This window comes from Pocillopora damicornis, chromosome 10 (assembly GCF_964200805.1).
Source record: "Pocillopora damicornis chromosome 10, jaPocDami1.2, whole genome shotgun sequence".
In the NCBI taxonomy this organism is placed as follows: domain Eukaryota; kingdom Metazoa; phylum Cnidaria; class Anthozoa; order Scleractinia; family Pocilloporidae; genus Pocillopora; species Pocillopora damicornis.
This window is the reverse complement of record NC_142679.1, coordinates 7,730,078-7,750,700: the sequence shown is the minus strand read 5'-3', so window position 1 is coordinate 7,750,700 and position 20,623 is coordinate 7,730,078. Positions and strand designations below refer to the sequence as shown.

General features: G+C 36.7%; 2 protein-coding genes across 3 annotated transcripts; one reads left to right on the top strand and one right to left on the bottom strand.

Annotated features, from left to right (window-relative positions):
* Positions 1-15,566, top strand: LOC113673116 (TNF receptor-associated factor 6). Of its 2 annotated transcripts, none has more exons than XM_089184017.1 (8): positions 1-295; positions 2,808-2,868; positions 7,043-7,150; positions 7,754-7,915; positions 8,859-8,933; positions 10,371-10,448; positions 12,419-12,669; positions 12,955-15,566. In XM_089184017.1, exons 1-8 carry the CDS (start codon positions 90-92, stop codon positions 13,442-13,444), a joined length of 1,431 nt encoding a protein of 476 aa, XP_089040143.1. In that variant the 5' UTR covers positions 1-89; the 3' UTR covers positions 13,445-15,566. The 2 variants fall into 2 exon arrangements, with proteins under 2 accessions (XP_089040143.1, XP_089040144.1); XM_089184018.1 differs by lacking the exon at positions 1-295 and adding an exon at positions 607-717.
* LOC113673130 (CDP-diacylglycerol--glycerol-3-phosphate 3-phosphatidyltransferase, mitochondrial) lies at positions 14,869-20,619 on the bottom strand. Its single transcript, XM_089184016.1, has 5 exons — positions 20,344-20,619; positions 20,131-20,208; positions 19,166-19,449; positions 18,242-18,777; positions 14,869-16,363 (listed from the first exon to the last, which is right to left on the bottom strand). Exons 1-5 carry the CDS (start codon positions 20,575-20,577, stop codon positions 15,969-15,971), a joined length of 1,527 nt encoding a protein of 508 aa, XP_089040142.1. The 5' UTR covers positions 20,578-20,619; the 3' UTR covers positions 14,869-15,968.
* Positions 20,620-20,623: the final 4 nt, after the last annotated feature.

Below are 20,623 nucleotides of genomic sequence, written 5' to 3'. Positions count from 1 at the left end.
GATGATAAGTAGCGGGATGGTCATCTCCTAACGCGGAGAGAAGCACTGATTGTCCAGCTATTTTTCCGTTCGTTTCTCATACCAACCACATGTCAGCCACGAGCGGAACAGATAACTCAGCTGAGCTGGGTTTATCAAACGAAGTTGAACCAAGTTCTGAAGGATATGACGAATACTTTGATCCACCTTTGGAAAGCAAATATGAATGTCCTCTCTGTCATTTGGGGCTGCGAGAGCCAGTGCAGACAAGCTGTGGTCACAGATTTTGTTGTCGTTGCATTGTTAACTCCATAAGGTAAGCGACAATCTTTGCAGACAATTTTGGTGGATTTACAAAAAAATTGGAATACTATGAAGTTTTGGCGAATCGCAAGCAATTAGAAAGTCTGAAATTTTAAGAAAAAAATGTCTTTAAATCATTTCCTCCATGCACTTGATTAGAAAATGTACCTTAAATTTATTCGAGTTCTATAGCGTAGCTGAAAAACTACACAGCCGCGCAAAAGCTGAAAATTTATCGAGGTTTCCGTTGTGGTATTGACGTGGGGCCGTGAACCCATCAGCCAACCCACCAACCACGCCGCGGTCGTGGGGCCTGTGTCGAGGACGCCGTGTAACTTAGAGAGCCAAAGTGAAGCCGAGTGTAGGGCAAACTTCAGGGTGGAAAAGCACCACATTTCTCTGATAGAAGATGCTCTTCAAATTCCGCAATACTTCGTATGTACATGGTTGCTTGTAGATATGGAATTTCTCTTCTCGTGTTCAACTCGACATCTCACTCGTTCACTGCGCTCACTCGTGAGCTATCGAGTTTAATTCCTTATCCATGATTATACACGGGACCAGGGAGAGTAAGATTTCAGGGGGAGGTAGAGGTTTCGTTCGCTTCTCGTATTTCGTGTACGTGACATGTTGTTTCGCCTTATTTTAGACATTCATGCCTTGTTTTAGATGGTTTTAGATAGTTTGCGAGTGGTTGTAGATGTTTTTGAGGTGGTTGTAGGTGGTTGTTGAAATTTTTGAGGTGATTGTAGATGGTTGTAGGTGGTTTTAGGTCGTTCCTTGTTTTAGTACTTGGCTGACTTCGTCTTTTGACATAGATAACAATGATAGACTGTTAAGAATATATGAAAGTCATATATAGTCATATATATAACAGTGATAGTAAAGCAAGCTTAAAACAGCAGAAATCGCCAGAAACTACGACGGATACACGGGGCATGAGTAAGTTTTATTGATTTTACGTGTAAAATATTCATATTTCGAAATATTTATCGTTGTAAATCGACCATATTTCGTTCCCCATACTATTCCTTATAACGTGTACAAATTTTCAAAGGTTCCTCCCGTAAATTAACACCGAGTCACACAACGCGTGATGCGTTCATGAATTCATCGTTGGCTTTTCCTCGAGACGCGAGCTTGGGCCGCCTGTGCTTACATATACCTGTGGAGTGACTCCACAACGGTACAAGACTGACATAGAATGTAGAAAGGTTTTTCCATGAAATCAAAAAGTAAATTAAATGGGCTAAATTCGCCTTAAATACATGAAGTACCTCTAGCCTGTAGTATTTTTTTCAAGCCACCTTAGATCCTATGGGTTAGAGGTGCATGACCAAGGAACAAGAAAATATTCTTGAAAATAGAGATTCCAATGTAGCATAAGAATAAAATGGAATGCCAAAACGTAAAATGCAACTCAAATTTAATTAAAATTCTTGTCAACAGACATCCCAGCTCTAGGTTTGTTTAGGTGATTATTTCCTGAATCCTGTTCCTCAAAATCACCTATTGGGGACCCTCAATGATTTATTTCCACTTATACGTCTTTAACAACAACAACAGCAATCCATCGTTCCATGAAGAACAGCTTCCTGCCATTGCAGCACACAGCAGCTTTGGCTGGATATGTCCTCACACATCGACAAGCAGTTCACAAGTGAAAATTTTCACACAACAAAAAAAACAACAACAATAACAGTGAATAAAATTCAAATTAATCATTGTTAATGCTCTACTTCCAGCCCAATCAATCCTTTCTTTGAATCACACTTTCTGTGTGGAGTGTATTGTTTTCCTATCAACAAATAAGAAAAATTGAATCAATTGATCCTCCTAGAGGTCATTATTTGGCAACCATACCATTGACAAGGAGCCAAACTGACCCTGGGCTCGAGATTGCGAAGCACTTAGCAGCCTTTAGTTAGTTACTGTGACATCACCAAAATCTATTTCTGCGGGGTGGTATCAAAGGGTGTAGGGATTTTTGCAAGATGAGATTTTCAAGAACTAACCTTAGGTAAATCAACTGAGACAAGTTCATGAGTTAAGTGGTGAAGGAAATATGGTGGTTTTGTTGAAAGCAGGATTATTATTATGGATACTATTTACAATTACACAATATGATTAAAATTTACTTTTATCATTTCTTCAAGGAATTATGGTCTTAGCAAATGTCCAGCTCTGTCAAAAAACAAACACAATTTAGAGTTGATTGCTGCAGATCAGTGTCATTAACAGCATTGCCCAGTGGCTCAAGATGAAGATTGTTTTAAGGCTCCATCAATTTAGAGTCGGTAAAACATATTTCTGTGGGGTGGTATCAAAGGGTGTAGGGGTTTTGCAAGACAAGATTTCATAGAATTAGCCCTAAATATATTGACTGAGATGAGTCCATGAGTTAAGCAGTGAAGGGTATATAGTAGTTTTGTTGAGAGGGCAATTATTATTATACACTTTCAAGGGCAGGATACTATTTACAATGACACAAGATGATTAAAATACATATTTATCATTTCTTCAAGGAACTGTGGTCTTAGCAAATGTCCAGCAGAAAGTTGCCATGAAAGCATCACAACGTCACAGGTAATTTGATAACTTTTAAGTTAAGGATACACAGACCTTTGAGGATGGATGTTTTGGATTTTTTTTTTTCATGTCTTACCAAGCATTGTTATTTTAACTGTAGCTTTCAAGAAAAGTTTAGGTACAATATTGAAACATGTGGGTTATCTACAAAAACGTAATTTTGCATTGAATTCTTTAGCCTACAATGTGTGGGTAGCTAGTTGTTGACTTGCGAAGAGTTTCTTGTAACATGTCAACATAAGTGACTCCCAAAGAGTTTCTTGCAGAAAAAATCATGGTCCTTGAGTTTCGCTCACGTGAACATCTCTTGATTTTGGTTGCACATGGAAATCTTTACAGAAGGTGATAAGGGACAATGCAAAAATATTTAGAAATCTAAAAAAATCTTCAGAATCACTATCCTTGAGACAAATTGCTTTTGAAAAGGTTGCCAAATCGAGAAAACAATTTCAAACCCTGGTTTAATTCATAGATCCAGAAATAGCTTTCATGAAAATTGAAAATATTTTACAATCCAAGAATCTTTCTTAAATCCAGAAAATTTTCGCAATTGAGAAAAATATTTTGTCATGTGACACTTGTGTGCGGCTGTGGAATGGTGTTTTGCTAAAACCTGAACAGTAGTATCATAATGAAATCCTCTTTCCAAGTAATATTCAGTGGCAGATCTCTCATCTGACAAACTGTGCAACATGTTTTTCTTTTCGGGTCTATTTCATGTTCCACTTTGATGGCAGTATAACTCATTGCTCACAAATTCTTTTCCACATTTGCAGCAGAATATTGCATTACTCTTGGTACAGTTTAGTCCATTAACATAGTTAGTGACTCCAGGTAGTGACAAAGTGGAGGGGAGTGAATAAGCAAACGGATCAGCGGATTCTGACAGTGTATTTGCCTAGATTTTGGATTCAGAGCGTAATATTGACATATTTGCAAATCCTGCAATGGTAGTGGTCTGTGGTTTTCAGTGATTTTTTGGGCCCAGATTTTGGATTTTGCTTGTGATAAAGTTCGGATTGTGGATCTCAGTGATTGTCAGAAATATTTTGTTTTGTTTGTTTTTGTGGTCTGTGTGGTACTGTTATTTCTTCTTCATGGTCAAGGCTCACTGAATGTCACACAGTCTAGAGAAATAGTAATGCACCATGGCCAGTAAGCTGAGACATGTTGCCAAAGGGATATGTTGTCTTTGAGTTCTTATCAGTTTGCGTTATATTTTACAAGTAACCGCTAACCTCTTGTATTTATAAGCCATAGTTAGCAGCTATTACGTGAAATACATTTAAGGCAAGTTGAGAAAAAATATGGCCCCAAATCTTTTTCCCAGCTTGCCTTTAAAATTTCTCACAACTGTACCTGTTCCTGTTCATAAATCTGGCTAAGCCTTTATGGTCTTTGACCCACATAGCTGCTAACTATGGTTAATAAATAACTGTAGGCGTTTGGTGTTTACTTGTAAAACTCCCTGAAGAAGTCTACAACAGTTTGAAAAATTGGGTCACAGAATAAAACAAGTTTTACAACAACTGTTTGCAGAGTGCTGCTCAAAAGTTGAGTTAAAAAAAATGTTTAAAAAATTGTTTAAAATTTAAATTTTAAAAAATTATCCTATTTAGTTAAAGGTCCTATAAAATGCATAAGGACATTTTTTGAAAATTTATTTTAATTAATAACTAACACACAAAAGCTCAAGGTACGTTTTTCACAAATCTAGGTTGCAAACGGATTCAGATTTAACTTTTTCGTGAAATGGATCTATAGATTTGGGTTTTTAAATCACAAAGGATTTGAAGATTCCATAGCCCTCTTCACCCCCTCCTAGTGCAACCTAGTGCGACACAATGTGCTTTATTGTGACAAAACAGAGACTACTGGGGGAAGTGTCACATGACAATAATTTTCTCGATTTGGGGAAATTTTTTGGATTTTGGATTTGGGTGAACCACTCAGCTTCAAACACTCTCTGGCTTCGAGGAGCAGTAGAAAAGCAGATGAAGGGGAAAATGACATTAGAGTATGATTTCCTAGCAGTGATGACGAATCGGATGAGTGATTTCCAGATGACAAGACCACATGTGATGATGATGACATGACCACATGTGATGATGATGACATACCATCTTTGGAACAAGAGGCACCTTTTCACCATGGAAGATTTCCCCCAGTTTGGAAGAAGTGTTTGCTTCAACAGCACAATTGTGTTCAGTTAATTTTCCTTTATTTTCCTTCTTATGGAACCAATGGGATTGCTGTCAAATTTTGTTGTTATACGCTCTTGTTGACTTTGTTATTTGTTTCTTTGATACTGACCTGTCTTTATGGAGGGTCCCTAATAGGGTCTTTAATCCTGCTATCCCCACTTAAATTTTGTCTCAGTCCTGTAATCCCAATGGTTTATACTGGCCAATCCCAATCCCAGTCATAAATTTTTGTTCCTAGTCCATTCCCTCAACTAAGGACCTTTTCAGTGGGTGATGGTTTTCTCATCCAGCATTGATCCATTGAAGACTTTGCTCACCATAAGTCATAAATTTATCTCTTTTCACCCCAACAATATTGTTCATTTTGAAGTTTTCAAAGTTTTGCATGAATAACGTACACTTGTCATGGTAACAACTTCCTTCCTTTTAACTTTGATCACGGATAAACATATCAATAAAGACAGGTCAGTTTCAAAGAAACAAATAACAATGTCAACAAGTACATAAACAAAAAAGGTGATGACAATCCCATTGCTTCTATTGCTTCCATAACACAATTCTTCTATTGAAGCAAACAATGATTTTCCGATGTGGGAAAAATCTTCTGTGGATAAAATGAGTCTCATTCCAAAGATAGAGTGACTATCATCACATGCAGTCTCATCATCTGGAAATGACTCATCTGATTCCTTGTCACTGCTGGGGTCTGGTTTTTTTTTTTTTTTTTTTTTTCGCTGCTCCTCAAAGTGAGAGAGTTTGAAGCTGACTGGTTCACCCAGCCAAATTTCTCTCTGATTGAGGTACAACAGGAGAGTACCAGCTTTTGCCATCTGATGCACTGCTACTCCAAATGTTTGTACTCAGTCTCTCATCTTCTGTATGTTCTGTGGTGCTATTGGTACAGGTGATAACATTTGATTATCGGTATGGCTGACAGGATCATGGCACATTTGGGTACAGGATACCAAGACTTTGAATTTGTTAAATAATACACCACCCTCTAGGTTGTCTCCTTCAAGCCTTCTTTGGCTGCATTTCCAAAGTTTCTTGTGCAATTTAATGCCATGTAAAGTGGATCCTTGTAATGAATGCACAACTGAGTGATTGTTACACAATCTCATAGAAACTGCTGCGTGGGAGGCTAGACTTTTTTTTTGACTTTCATGTAGATCAATTTTTCTCGTCAACTGACTTCCCAGTTCTCAAAGTGTTTAAGTGATTGATCCCTGAATCCCACCCCTCAAAATTGCTGATTCCCGTGTCCCATTCACAATAACAATCCTACATCTCGCTCCCTTGTTACTCTAAATTCTTGGATGCCAGCCTTCAAATAAGCCAAATCCCGGATCCTGAAAAACCTATTGGGGACCTTCTTTACTGATGATATTTTTCATGATTGAAGGTTAAAAGAAGGAAGTCATTACTGTGCCTACCGTATGTTATTCTTGTAAAACTTTGAAAACTTCTAAAATGAACAATATCATTTGGGTGAAAATAGATAAACTTACACCTAACAGTGAGCAAAGACTTCAATGTATCAATTCTGGTTGAGAAAATCATCATCCACTGTAAAGGCCCTTTTAAGTTGAGGGAATGGACTAAGAACAAACATTTATGATCAGGATCACAATTGATTGTGCAGACCATCAAAATTACAGGATTGAAGAAAAATTTTAGTAGGGATTGCAGGACTGAAGAAGCCTGTTGGGGACCCTCTGTGCATAGAAAGGTAGAGAACCATCATCTTTTTGGCAAAATGGTAATAGCTTGATTTCAAGTGCATCCCCCTTAGGGCAAGTGAAAGTTTTAGTCTTTGAAAAGTTACAAGTGCCTATTTACACCAAATTGCTCGAGAAATCATGTTAATTTGAAGCGAACAGCAAAGTTCCTTTTGTTACTTAGAATTGAACCCATTGTTGGTTGCTAAATGAGTTTATTTTATTATCATTTTTATATTTTGACCCAAGATATACCCAGACAAGTTTGCAGAACGAGAGATGATGACCCTTCAGGTTTTTTGTCAAGCAAATAGAGAAAATAAATGTCTTTGGAAAGGAAACCTTGGAGAGTTACAGGTATTTTCTCTTTGGTTTGTCAGAAAATAAGGTTGTTAAAACAAAGTTTCCTAAGAAGGAAAACAAATGGAAAACAGTTGCTTTGTAATTTGGAAAATCTGTTTTGTTTTTGTGTGAACTTTGTGAGAATTGTTATTAATTAAATAATTATTTCTGGAAAATGGAAGACATTATATTAACAGCAATAGAGTGGATCTGTATTTTATCAATTATTATTTAATAGGAAATATAATTAGAAAGTGACATAATTAAAGCTAATTCAACAATCAACTCAGTTGAAAATCAATAAATGTTTAACAAACATACTGGTAATGGCTCATTTAGGAAAAGAAGAGATGTACTTTCTCTAGAAGATACACGCATCAGAAAAGGTGCATTCTTTTACACAAAGTGAAGATCTTGGCATCGCAGCAGACATACTTAGATTATCTAAAAACTGAAAAGCCCCTCAAAAAAGATCCCATAGACTTTTGATAATTTTCTTTCTGCACATTACTTAACCTGCTGGCAATCTAATAAGGTGTAGAGACAACTGTAAGTAGCATTAGCTCCAGGTAGAGAACTTGTGCTATTGAAAATGACCAATTTGCATCTGTATAATAGAATCACCGAAGTGAGTGTCCATATGTTATGGTTGGCTGCCCTAATGACTGTGAGAAACAAGTAAAACGGAAAGATCTCCAGCAACACATGGCAGCAGAATGTCTGCTTAGGAAAATCTCCTGTGATTATTGTAATGAGGCAGTTTTGTGGAATGAATTGGAGGTAGACATAGATTTGTTAATTGTTTTTTTCATACTTTAAAATCACATGGTATTCCCTACTGATATTATTTGTAACCCTGAATTGTGTAATACTATATATCATATGATGTGCAACCCCTTCCACACAATCCCATAGAAAACCTTTAGTAAAAACAGACCTGTATGGAGCAGAATGAGTTGATGTGAGCTGATCTCAATTCGCTCTCCAGTCCCACACTCACACTCATAAACTGCAAGTTTCTTGTTGCTCTAAAGAAAATAAGAATTGAAAAATCTTTTTTGTGGTTGTCCCTCATGCACCCATCTATCACATTATATATAGTCATATGATAAGAAGCTTATTGATTGAGTTTGGTCAGGTCAGGCCAGACAGGACAACATTTGGCTCTTGAGCTGATGATTTTTCCCGTCCAGTGCGACCAAACTCAGTCAATGAATACATAATACATTATTATCAAGGAATGTCATCTGACATTTTTCACTATACATTTAATTATGGATGTATGCTCCAAAGGCTTTGTTGCTGGTGCACATTTGCAGAAGGCTAAGACTATGTATTGATTCAGAACATTTGTTTTTGGGAACTCCCACCCCCCCCCCCCCCTCCTTCACCCTTTTTTCAACTCTGTTGTTTAATTGCAGAAAAAGGTAAGGGCTAACTCTTATGGAAAGGACTAGTTAATAACTTATTAAAAGACAACTACAGGGGCTATGATGATTTGTTTGTTTCCCTCACATTCTATTTTTTTTTTTTAGGTATCCTATTATAATGTGAAAGAATTTTGCCTCCAAGCGTCCTTCCAACATTATTGGCGCTCTTGTGATTAGCAATTATTTGTTTAATTTTTATACCTCTTCTTAAGTGGTTGTAAAATAACTTTCATATCAAAATCTATACCATGAGACATAATTTAAGCAATAACTAATGATTTTTTTGGTTTCAGCAACATTTTGAAAACTGCCCCCAGTATCCACAACGATGTAACATGTGTGAGAAAGATGGTATTGAGAGAGGCAAGGTAAGATCTTTCTATTTGATTTAGCAATTCTTGTAATTATATCAGTTGAATCAGAGAATCTGCAATTATAACAAAATGAGTGTCATTATCTTTACAATAAACAACTTTGCAAATGCTGAGGTCAGAATGAATGCTGGGATTGGCCAACTTAGCACCAGGTCCCTTCAGGGGGATGTTGTTTCGCTATGCTTCTATCTCTATTGTTGTGTGGGATGCAAACCTTTTCTCTTTCTCCTCAGCCCTTTGGGGAGTTAATGGGCTGAGGAGATCATTGGTCTGTGTAGGCAGGTGAAAATGACTGTAGACATCAGTACAAGGTACAAAATTTTAACCTCTTAAATTTCCAAGTTGTGGGTTCATGGGGTAGAGGTCCATCATTAAAGTTGGGCAAAGAAGAGAAAAAAAAGGAGGGATTGTGCATCAAGACAATGCTGATACAACTGTGATGAAAGCTGAAAATGTCATAAACAAAACATTTTTCCACAAACTGTAAATAACACATTTTATTTAAAGTTATGTAACTTACAGGATATCTTCGTTTGTTACTTGTTCTCCTCAGTCCATCGTGGAGCGAAAGGAGGTCTGCAAACATACTCTTTTTCAAACATTTGAGAAACTACATGCCCCTTGAGAAACCTAGTGTAGGGTTGACCAATCTCAGCATTCATTTGGTTGCAGTATTAGCAAAGCAGTGTACTCTCCATTTATCACAAACAGATTCCATGTTGTGGTGCATCTGTTCAGTAATAGACCATAAATGACATCATGAGGACATGGAAAGAGGAAAAAATTGGTATGCTAGGTGGAGCTGAGGGTGTCACTACAGGATGATCCTGCTATATTTGGATGTCATCTGTGATCTATAACTGAACAGATGCACTGCATCATGAATTCTGTTTGAATTTGAAAGTTTCCTTCATCTATCACTTTGGTGTTATCAAAGTCGCCATACAGTATGGTTGTTACAACTCAGGTAAATTGCAAAGCAACCAGTAAGAATATTGAAAAATCCCAACAAGTTTTTCAAGACCAACCCATCAGGATTGAAACTGTGCAGAGGATTTACTTGAGCAGTCAGATTTTACATGTGATTAATTTGCTTAAAGGAACATTGTCCATTTTGAATTGTGATGCCCCATTTGGTTTACAATTAGATCAAGCTGAAAATAAACAATTTTTGTCAAATAGTGCATTTCACAACATTTCTAGTGATGTATATCTGTACTTTATGATGGTATGCTTTAAGTAGCATGTTAAAATTTTTTTGCAAAGGACACCCGTGATTGTCTACCTTATCCTTGTTATATCTTTAATGAGATTAATGAACATCCCACTTATTAAACTTCCTTATAATTGTACAATAAAATATTGTGCATAGCCTATAGTTTCTAAAGCAATTATTTTTGGTTCTGATATTATTATGCATTGCCTTACTAGATGGAATACCACTTGGAACGAGTGTGTGTAAATGTGAGAATTAAATGCCCCCTACACACTTTCGGATGCTCATTTGAGGTATTTATTTGAATAATTATGTATATGGCCTTGTGACATTCAATTATACAGTTGACCCCTGATAACTTAAACTTGGAAATAATGAGAAATTGAAAAGGGTTTGAGTTGTCTGGAGTTTGAGTTGTCTGGAGTTTGAGTTGTCTGGAGTTTGAGTTATTGTGAGTTAAAAACAAAGGACTATAGAAATACTTCAGAAACAAGGAAAAACATTGTTTAGACTGTTTTTCTATTTATACATATATTTTAATCAAACATAAATGACACATTTGTGTAATGCAAAAAAGGCAAGGAGTACATGGCTGCTTCAAATAAATAAAATGTTTTGGGCTGCAGTGTACTGTTTGTTTTGATTTGTTATGTATTGACAGAGGTAGTTTCATGTTTGGATTCTTTTGCTTGCAAGTCACACAGTCGGGCTCTTTGACAGTGGCCAGTTAGATTGCAAGGATTCTATTAGTTATGCAATTATACATTTAAAAAAAATGACAGCTGTATTTTAGATATAATTGCCAAAATTAATTAATGTTTGAGGGGTTACCTTCTCTGTGGTCATTGTTATTGTTGTTGCTGTTGTTTTTAAAATAGACATACAACAAATAAAAAACATTTTTGAAATAAATCACTTTTAAGTAGACAACTGACTGGTTTTGTAAAAGGAAGAAAGAATTTTAAACAATTTAACTTACAAGTATGAAATGCCCATAGTGGAGCTGTTTACATTACCAACCATCAATATTCTCAGGGATGAATTAAATTTCTCTGTGTTGTCTCAAATTTTGTTTCTTATCCAAGTTGTATAAATTTTACTCACTTTGAAATTTTACTTCCTCTTCCATGTTAGTTGTGAGTATGAAGTCTTTAGCTCTCAGGAATTTAATACTTACAGCAGCTAAAAAGCAAGACCTCTGAGGTTTAAAAATTTAGTGTTCCCATAACCTATTGAAGGCCTTCACATGATTGAAACTTATCTTTGCCAACAAGTATTTGACTCTCAAAGATCAAAGATGCAGAGTTTTATCAGTAAATGGGGGGGGGGGGGGGAGGGGGTGGTGGGATACAGGGGGTCATAGCCTCTCACCCCCCTTACCACATTCTCTTTCCTCCTGGACTTTTGTTCCCATTTGCCTCTCAACTCCTGCCCTTCATTGTGTTACTCCCATCTTCAAGTCAATAATAAGTATTAGAAACCTGGGTTATTGGCAAGCTGTGCCAAAACATATTACTCTTAAAGGGGGTAGGTTTCTAAAGAAACTGTGGTGCTGCATTGGTGGGAGAGTACAGTTATGTAGGCAATTTAGTGTTAACAACCGAGTTGAAAACATTCATTGGCCACCGTAAAGGGTAAAAAAGCTGACGTTTCGAGCATTAGCCCTTTGTCAGAGTGATTGGTGGTTGGCTCTGACAAAGGGCTAATGCTCAAAACATTGGCTTTTTTACCCTTTACAATGGTCAATTTACATTGTCAACTCAGTTGTTAACACTAACTTGCCTGCATATTATTCTTATCCGTTCTGTGGTGCTGGATTTTTTCAGGGGAGGGGAAGTAATTTACTCAAGATGAACATCATCACAGTACACCAGTTTTCACTGACCTGATTATCACAGTTTGACAAGCAATTCACTATAGAGAAGAAATTTAAGTTCACTGTGCCATCCAATAGCTATAATTGTAGTTTCAAATGTGCTTTATGTGTATTTGACCTGACTTATTTAAACTTCTGCCATTCTTTTCAACCTGAGAGAAAAGCTTTGCTTTCTTGCTTATAAAGTTTTATTTTACACCTTTTCCAGTAGTGCTCCTGCCCTCCTGTCCCCCTCTACTAAATAAACTGCATTGAATATAAATTTTCCATCTTTGGCATATGGAAGCATTACATAAATGCATTTGTGTGTCATCTCTCACAATGATCTTTCTACTTTAATGCACATCTTCATTAGTGAGTTGTCTCACAGACTCTTTGATTTTACAGGGTCTTCGATCTGATGTGAACAAGCATATCATGGAGCAGCTTTCAAGTCATGTCAACGACTGCTTAAAATTTCATCAACTACAAGAAGACCAGGAAGGAAGGCTGACCCAACAACAGCAAAGTGAATTAGAGGAGCTAAAGAATCGTGTTACCCAGCTCAGTAATGAGGTGCTTCGTCTGGAACGCCAATTGAAGGCAACTGAGGAAGCACATATGAGACTTGAGACACCACTGCGTGAACAAGAAATTATGTAAGTTTGCCCAGAGCTGGATAATTTATGATAACTTTTAGGAAGCTAGCTTGGGAAGCTAAATTTTCAAACACTATTTCCAATAATCTTTCCCTGAATTTGCCAAGATTGCACTTTCTTTTGGTGCAACTTAAACTGACCTAAAATAAATCTAACATCCATAAGGCAGGAGCATCACAGCCTGAGTTTCTCTCCATTGTACCACATGTATCTTGAGTTTAAAACAGTGACTTTGTTTTCCCTAATGAACAGCAGCAACTTTTATTATCCCAATTAAAATTATAGGTTGAGGAAACAAGCAGGACGTTTTTGTGATGGAACATATACCTGGAAAATAGAAAAGTTCGGAGACTGTTACCAAGGTGCCATCAGTGGAGCAAGCACAACAAATTACAGCCCTCCATTTTACACCAGTCTGTATCCTGGGTACAAACTGTGCATGCGAATCAACATGAATGGTGTAGATGATGGTGTTGGCAAACATGTGGCATTGTTCATTCATTTGATGCGAGGTGATCATGACGATTTCTTACAATGGCCATTTGCTAAAAAGTTCAAATTGTCCATCTTGGATCAATCTGAAGATGAAGGGGAGCATCGTGATATCAGTGAAACCCTGGTGGCTGAACCTAAATTGCAAGCATGTCAAAGACCAGTGGCACCGCACAACTACTATGGATTGGGTTACCCAAAATTTGCCCCCATTGAGCTGATTTGTCAGCCACAGTACACCAAGAATGATACCCTGCTGGTAAAATTTGAGATGATTGGTTAGTTCAGCACTATCATGACTTGCTTGGAGTCTTTAAAACATATCAACTTATGTGGAAAGATCATAAAAGAACTCTGGCAGTTGTGTGTGAGTTTAGGATAATTTTTAGGGAAACATACATGTAATGAACATTCTATTCAGTTTTAACCCTTTCACTTTTATCATTTGATGTTCTTGATTATCCTCCTACTGAACTTCCATTCATATACATGTAAGTCAGTTCTATCTACCAGCTGATCAATTTGTCATTAATTGTGGTCACAGATCTGTTTGTCAGTACATGACATCAAAAAATGTTACAAAGTGAAAGGGGTTGTTTCAAAGTGCCTGAATGATTCTTTTAACCTAAATTTAGTTGGTAATTTAAAAAGATGTCCTAGTTTTTTATGTAATGTTTAAAAAACGAGCAGGAGTGTTTTATCAGGTTTCAAACCACGAGGTGAAGCTGAGTGGTTTTTGACCCGATAAAACACGTGCTGCGAGTTTTTTGAACGGCTTCAAAAACATTCTTGGAAAAGCATGTGTCAAGAGAGTTCATAACAATTATGCTTTTGTGAACGTTAGAAATTAGCATACGAGAAAAATTAGATTAGTATGCAAGAAAATCAAATCTCACACATGTTTTGAAAGAACACCAGGTTAGCAAGATTTTAGGCCCCCCTGAAAATAGGGAGACTACTGGCAAAAGGTCAAACGAAGAGGTTAGCGAAAACGAGTTGGAGTCACTTCTGCCAACTGATCTTGAATTCGAAGTTTCAGATGATGTATTGTCTAATATGCCTTTACCAGATTACTGTACTAATGGAATAGAGAATTTTTCCAGATGTGTATTTCACAACTGTACTATTAATTTGGTGCAAAAGTAAATTTACTGTGTGAAATTTGTTGAAAGAACATTAAATATGTTCCCACCATTTGTTGTGTCAGTTTCTGTGTTGATAATTAATTAATATTCATAAGTCACGTGCAGTGTCTTTATATTTGATAAAACACCGCATACTAATAAGGATGAAGTTTATCAATATAAAGTCACTGCACGTGATGTATTATCTACCATTTGATAGGTTAATGGGCTTATGAATTATTAATGAGTTTTTTAAGTAACTTGAAAGATAATGCACTTGCATTGCAACTAACAACAGTTGATGCCTGTAAGTTTTAGTGAGTGAACATTATCAGGAAGTAGAACATGTTTCCACATAAAGGTCAGGCCCCTTACACCTGGTGTTGTACACAATTTTTATAAAAATCAAGGAATCTTGTCCAGTAACCTATGAGTTAAGAGCTATCCCCTAAAAAGAGTGTCCTCAGAGAGCTTTAACTTTAATAATTTTTTTTCTTAAGTCAACATTTTGCCATTCTCTGCTTGGAAAGTACTTAATTAAGAAAAAAAATTATTTTAAGCTTGCCAAAAGTAAACTGTGAGTGAAGCAACAAGATTATTGTTTTATAAGAGTACTGATTTTCATTTTTTTTACATTTTTGAGTACAATTTAGGAACGAAAGGGCACAAACTCTCCTTAGCACCAACCCTTTTAACTGCAGGTGTCTAGGAGTTAATGAGTTCATTAAGAGTGTTCTTGCATTTCAACTCTATAAATATAGCAAGTGTTAAACTTATAAGTACATCCAAAAACTGGAAAGATTTGTTTTACAATTAACTAAAAAGAGCTGCTATTAAATAGTAGATTATTAATTAACTGTGGACTTGATCAGACCTAAGTAAAACTTGAGCTGGCTTATCCAATAGTTAGTTACACACATTGTAGGCTCAAGAAATCATGGAATGGCTGTGACTGTGTATTTTTGTTCTAAAGGACTGATAAATGTGGGTGAAACTGGGGAGCATGCAGCTTGAAGGGTTCTTAGAACATATTATAAAGAAGATGTACAGCTATGCTACGATTTAAAGAAATAGGGTCTGCATCACGCATATTTTATCTGGTTCCATTTTCTGTTTTTGTAGCTTAAACAAAATTTGTTCCATTATTTCTTGTACTGAGGTGAGGTAGTACAAGGTTTAGGCATCTTATTGGAATCAGATTACTCTGTGTGCAATCTTTCCAGTAATTATGACAATGTTGCATCTCCCACAAGTTTTAATAAACTTTGTAGAATTATTAAATTTCTAAGGTTGGCTCCTGTTATTCAATATTATTTGAGTCTGAATAATAATGACAGGTAAGTTACTACACCTAGACCACAAAAACAGCAGAATTTAGGATAATTTCTCACATGCCTGACAAGTGGTAGCTGCATTCCCACTGTTTACGACCCTGAAAACTTGAAACAACATCAAACCAAACTCCTTCATTCATTGATAACACCAACTTAATGTCTGCAAACCCAAAAATAGGTTTCTTACTCACCCAATAAATGATATTTCAAGGTTTTCAGAGCGCTAACAGAAGTTCTTTCAATTTGTTTATGCCTAGCACTCTACTATATACATTCACGACCACATGCTGAGTCCTTCATCATTTATAAATGGATTTGTTGTGTGCAAACCAAAATAAAGAGACAAGTGTTACAGAAGATTCTTTATTAATCTTGTTACACAATATACCCACACTGGTATTTTACGTTCAGATTGTTCAAATGTCTCACAGGTGACCTGCTGCACTCTGCTGTAAAGGTGAGTCTTCTCCTTGTGAAGTGCTTCACTTAAATCTTGGTCAGTTGTAACTATGGCAACCTGAGCCTCTAAATCTCGATAAACTGAACGATGTCCAAAATTTGGGGAACCAATCAAGGTTAAGCTAGGCAGAGGCTCATTTGGAGGGTAGTACCACAGTCCTTTCACGTGAAATGTCCACTTGTGACGTATATACTCTTGTACCAAGATGTTATCAGCTTGCTTGTGTTCCAAAATTTGCTTGTAAAAATCTCGTGCTAAGAGGGTGTAAGCATGAGGAATACCACCTGAAAGAAAAGGAAGTTGACTGTTAGGACACTGACTGCATGCAATTTTAGGTTTTTTGAAACCTTAAACAGTCGAACCTCTACTAAGCTGCCCCATATTATGTGGTTGGTTGTGAAAGTTTCGAATTTGTCTTCCCTTAATCACTGCAATTTTCAAGCCTATTTAGATGAGACCTTTAATAGGCAATCATGGTTGCCTCTGAGTGATGCCAATGGCCTTGAATTGTCTTGCATCTGTATTGAACAATCACTTAGAGCAGAACAACTCAGATAAAACTAAGAATAATCTTTCATGTAAAATTCTCTACACATTTCTCTTCTGAAATTAATGATAGTGTTTTTTTAGCAAGTTTTTATGAATTACGGTCAACTCGCCGACGGTCCAACTCGCCGACGCCAACTCGCCGATGTATAAAATTGAGTAGAAACGTCGGCGAGTTGGTCGTCAATCCAATACAACTTATTAGAAGTTAAACATACAGAAAATTAAACGATATTTAGTAAAAAAACACTAACATTGGTGAACATCAAACAAAAGCTTAAACATTGGTGAACATCACCAATGACTATAACAGCTTAAAACGCGAACGAGTTATTGTGCGACAACAACACCGTAAAGACTCATCATGTCAATCGCTCAGATTTTTTAACGAAAACTTGGCTTTTTAGACATGATCTTTAGTAAAAAGCATTTCTTTTTATTTGCAACAAAGTTTATAAGGATCAATCACTGTTATTGGCGATGTTTACTTTACTTTATTTGCCTTGAGATCCTTATAAACTTTGTTGCAAATAAAAAGAAATGCTTTTTACTAAAGATCTTGTCTAGAAAGCCAAGTTTTCGTTAAAAAATCTGAGCGATTGCGAGTTGGACCAACTCGGTCCAATGACTCTAACAGCTTCAAACCCTAAGCTTCTGTTTGATGTTCACCAATGTTCACCAGTGTTTTTTTACTAAATATCGTTTACTTTTCTGTATGTTTAACTTCTAATAAGTTGTATTGGATTGACGACCAACTCGCCGACGTCTCTACTCGATTTTATATGTCGGCGAGTTGGCGTCGGCGAGTTGATCCGTCGGTGAGTTGGTCCGTCGGCGAGTTGACTGGTTACCGTTTTTAAGATGATGGCATTAAATAGCATTATTTATCATTCTTTATTATCATCCTGCCATTCCCCATGGATGACAGCTTGATACAGTTTTGACTGTATACAATTTTTACATGTCATTTGGAATTGTTTTTCATAATTTTCAGACCACACCAAAAAAAAATAAATAAATAATAAGAAGGTAATAGTATATTCTGTAAGTATAGAAACACCATAAACAAATTAGATGTTTATCAATTTGAGCTACTCAGGTTTGAATTTACCTGTTTTTCCATTTTGTCCATCTTACTTTATCTAACTTGGCAAGTTAATGAGCACACACAAATCTGTCATTAAACTGAACTCTAAGAATTGAATTAATTCCTTAAACCAGGTCACAAAATCAGACTTCTACAAAGTGGGAGTACAATTTGTTGATCATCAGTATGATTACAGACAAAATTGGATGACATGACGTCATGTTACCAATTAACCAAACTATGACAAATTTGAGAAATAAACTTGACGTTTTCATAAAAAAGCAACTTACAGTTAACTAGGTGAAAGGTGCAACAACAGCACGATGCAAACCCTGTCCTATTAATGCTTAAATGGGACTGATGATAACCAATCATGTTCCAGAATTTCAATATAGTTTTGATTAGAGGCAGCATTGGACTCCAATCAGTCCTGTTACCATTGCTACACTGTTACTTGTACACAGAATCTGTGCAGTTAAGTTATAATCTTTTAGTGTGGGACTATTTAACCTATACCTACTATACCTACCAGCCACTCCTTTAGCTTGGTAGAAACCATTCACAGTTGGGTGCGCTGTCAGTATTTCACATTTGGCAGGTGACTTCAAAATAATATTCCTGTACTTTCTTGTTAAATTAAAATACCCTGATGCTAAGAATAGCTTGCTAGCTTGAGGTGCATGACTCAGTAACTTGCTGGTGACAACCTCATCCTGACGAATGCCAAACGGAAACATTTGGACCAAAGGAACAACCCAGGTATCACAAACCTGGTCTGGTGTCCTCAATAAATCGCTGCAATTGTTCTTTTCTTTTTGGTTCTGCAAGAACTTGGACACCCTCCTCCCTGCTTCAGCCTTGAATTTATTTCCACCATCAAATCCTTTAGTTGGATGAAGAGGAAAGTTTTCTCCCATTTTTGTGGTGTTATCTGGTTGAAGTTGAAGTGAGAAAGCTCGAACAGTTGAAACAAGGCTATGAAAAAAGTTTGCCAACTGAGGACAATTCTTGATCTCAATGTAGCGGTCCTGACGGTTGGTGAAATAGTCTGCACTCAGGTTAGCTCTAGGGAAGATATAAGCACGTACTAAGAGATGGAGAGAGAGAAGTACTGGCAGATTGCGTTTAAATTGACAATCTGATAAACTAATAACATTAATTTAATGAATGACTGACTGCTTCTCTATGTACATGTTTCATCTTTAACCCTTTCACCCTCAGATCTTATCAGTATTTCTCCTTGCTGTCTGCTATACAATTGTTATGATTTTAGTTTGGAGAATTTGGTATTGAATCAACTAATAATCCCCTACTACACATTTGTCATTATTCTTGCATATTTGCATACTTGATATTACATTGATATTGTAAGGAGAATTCTGTCTTGGTCACTGATGGGAGTTTAAGGGTTAACTTATCTCTCTCTTAGTCTTGTTTTAATACAGGAACTTACCCACTCATAATCAAAGTGTCATCAGTAAGATACACCTTAAGATGTGTCAGGGCCACTGTCTCATTAAACCTCTCAGGAAGAAGCAGCTTTAGCAGGCCTCTGAGGCTGGGTGAATGATACAGGGACACCTTGATGGAAGGACTGAAGCTCTGTATCAGTGGTAGGAGCATGGTTCTAGAGTTGTGCTCTCCTCTGGATCCTCGGGTGTGCTCCAAAAGTATCTCCACATCTAGAGACTTATCCAAAGAGGTAGATCTCTTCACAGCATTATAGATACAATCAACCTAGAGACAAGTATTTGGTAGTTGGTGCTTGTTGATATGTTTTACTTATCACTGTTTTTTCATACATATGTTCACTAATGTCCAATTTTTGTAATCCTAAGAAAATTCTCAAAGCCTTATGCCGTATTCTGAAACTGTAATTTTCATTAATTGCTTGATTCTTTAAGAAATCCAGGTATTTGATCTTTTAGTCTTTTTAGAGTTGTTCTGAGAAGGGCTGATGTCTGTTGTAGTGACTGGCATTTCATCAACCAAGGTGAAGTCTTAATCAGAATAATAATAATATTGTTGACTCTCTTCTCCTGATAACAGTTCTTCTCCAGACCACTCTCACTCCAATCACCAGACTTCATGGTCATATGTTACTCCTCCATTCAAAAGACTTATATATATCCAGGTATGATGGAAAAGGGAAATCTTATGTATTGAAGATTGCCTGGGATAAAAACCATTATAATATATTGCACAGTAAAAATAGTATTGTTCAAAGTAATCTAAGCAGAAGTGGCTTGGATGAAGCTTCTGAAGTCCAGTAACAAGCCAGCAGGCTCTCACAGGCACTAACAGCTGGGAGAGATGACCCTAGCCGGCCACGGGTTCTGGGATCTGAGAGCCAGCTGACTAGCTTGTACTAGCATGCTGAAAATGCTGTCAATTAATTTGAGTTATAAAATCACCTACTAGTTGTTGCTCTTTTTCTCCTGTCCCTAAGTACAGTGAAGCCAAAATAATCCGGCGATTTGCTTTGCTGACATTATCCTTGAAAAGAAAAAATATCATTAAAGAAGACGTAACAGTTAGCTTATCTATAGGAAAAGAAAACGTCAACACAAGCTTGAACCCTGTAATACGTGCATACATAATATTGATAAATGATATCCGATTTGGTCATACCTTGAGAGTTGCAAAAAACTGCTCAGGTTCGTTTAAAACTGTAATATCTTTCCCATTCACCGGGAACACAGGTGCATGTTCTGCCATCCATTGTACTGTTTCCCTTGGAGTTTGACGGGGAGAAGTGCCACCATAATAACAATGTGAAGAAGAAAAAAGCTTTGAACTAATCCAAACACAAAATTTAGAAGATCTCGCAAACAAAACTGGCCCAAAATCGAGCAGACTTTGCATTACTTGACAAAAGTTTCTGAAAAAAACGATCACGTTCACTTTGTAA

Coding starts and splice junctions, on each gene's coding strand:
- LOC113673116 (XM_089184017.1), top strand. CDS start 90: ATGTCAGCCACGAGCGGAACAGATAACTCAGCTGAGCTGGGTTTATCA. Junction 296..2,807: donor TGCATTGTTAACTCCATAAG/GTAAGCGACAAT, acceptor CATTTCTTCAAG/GAACTGTGGTCTTAGCAAAT. Junction 7,916..8,858: donor TTTTGTGGAATGAATTGGAG/GTAGACATAGAT, acceptor TTTTGGTTTCAG/CAACATTTTGAAAACTGCCC.
- LOC113673130 (XM_089184016.1), bottom strand. CDS start 20,577: ATGCAAAGTCTGCTCGATTTTGGGCCAGTTTTGTTTGCGAGATCTTCT. Junction 18,778..19,165: donor GACACTTTGATTATGAGTGG/GTAAGTTCCTGT, acceptor TATCTTCCCTAG/AGCTAACCTGAGTGCAGACT. Junction 16,364..18,241: donor CCAAGCTAAAGGAGTGGCTG/GTAGGTATAGTA, acceptor CTTTTCTTTCAG/GTGGTATTCCTCATGCTTAC.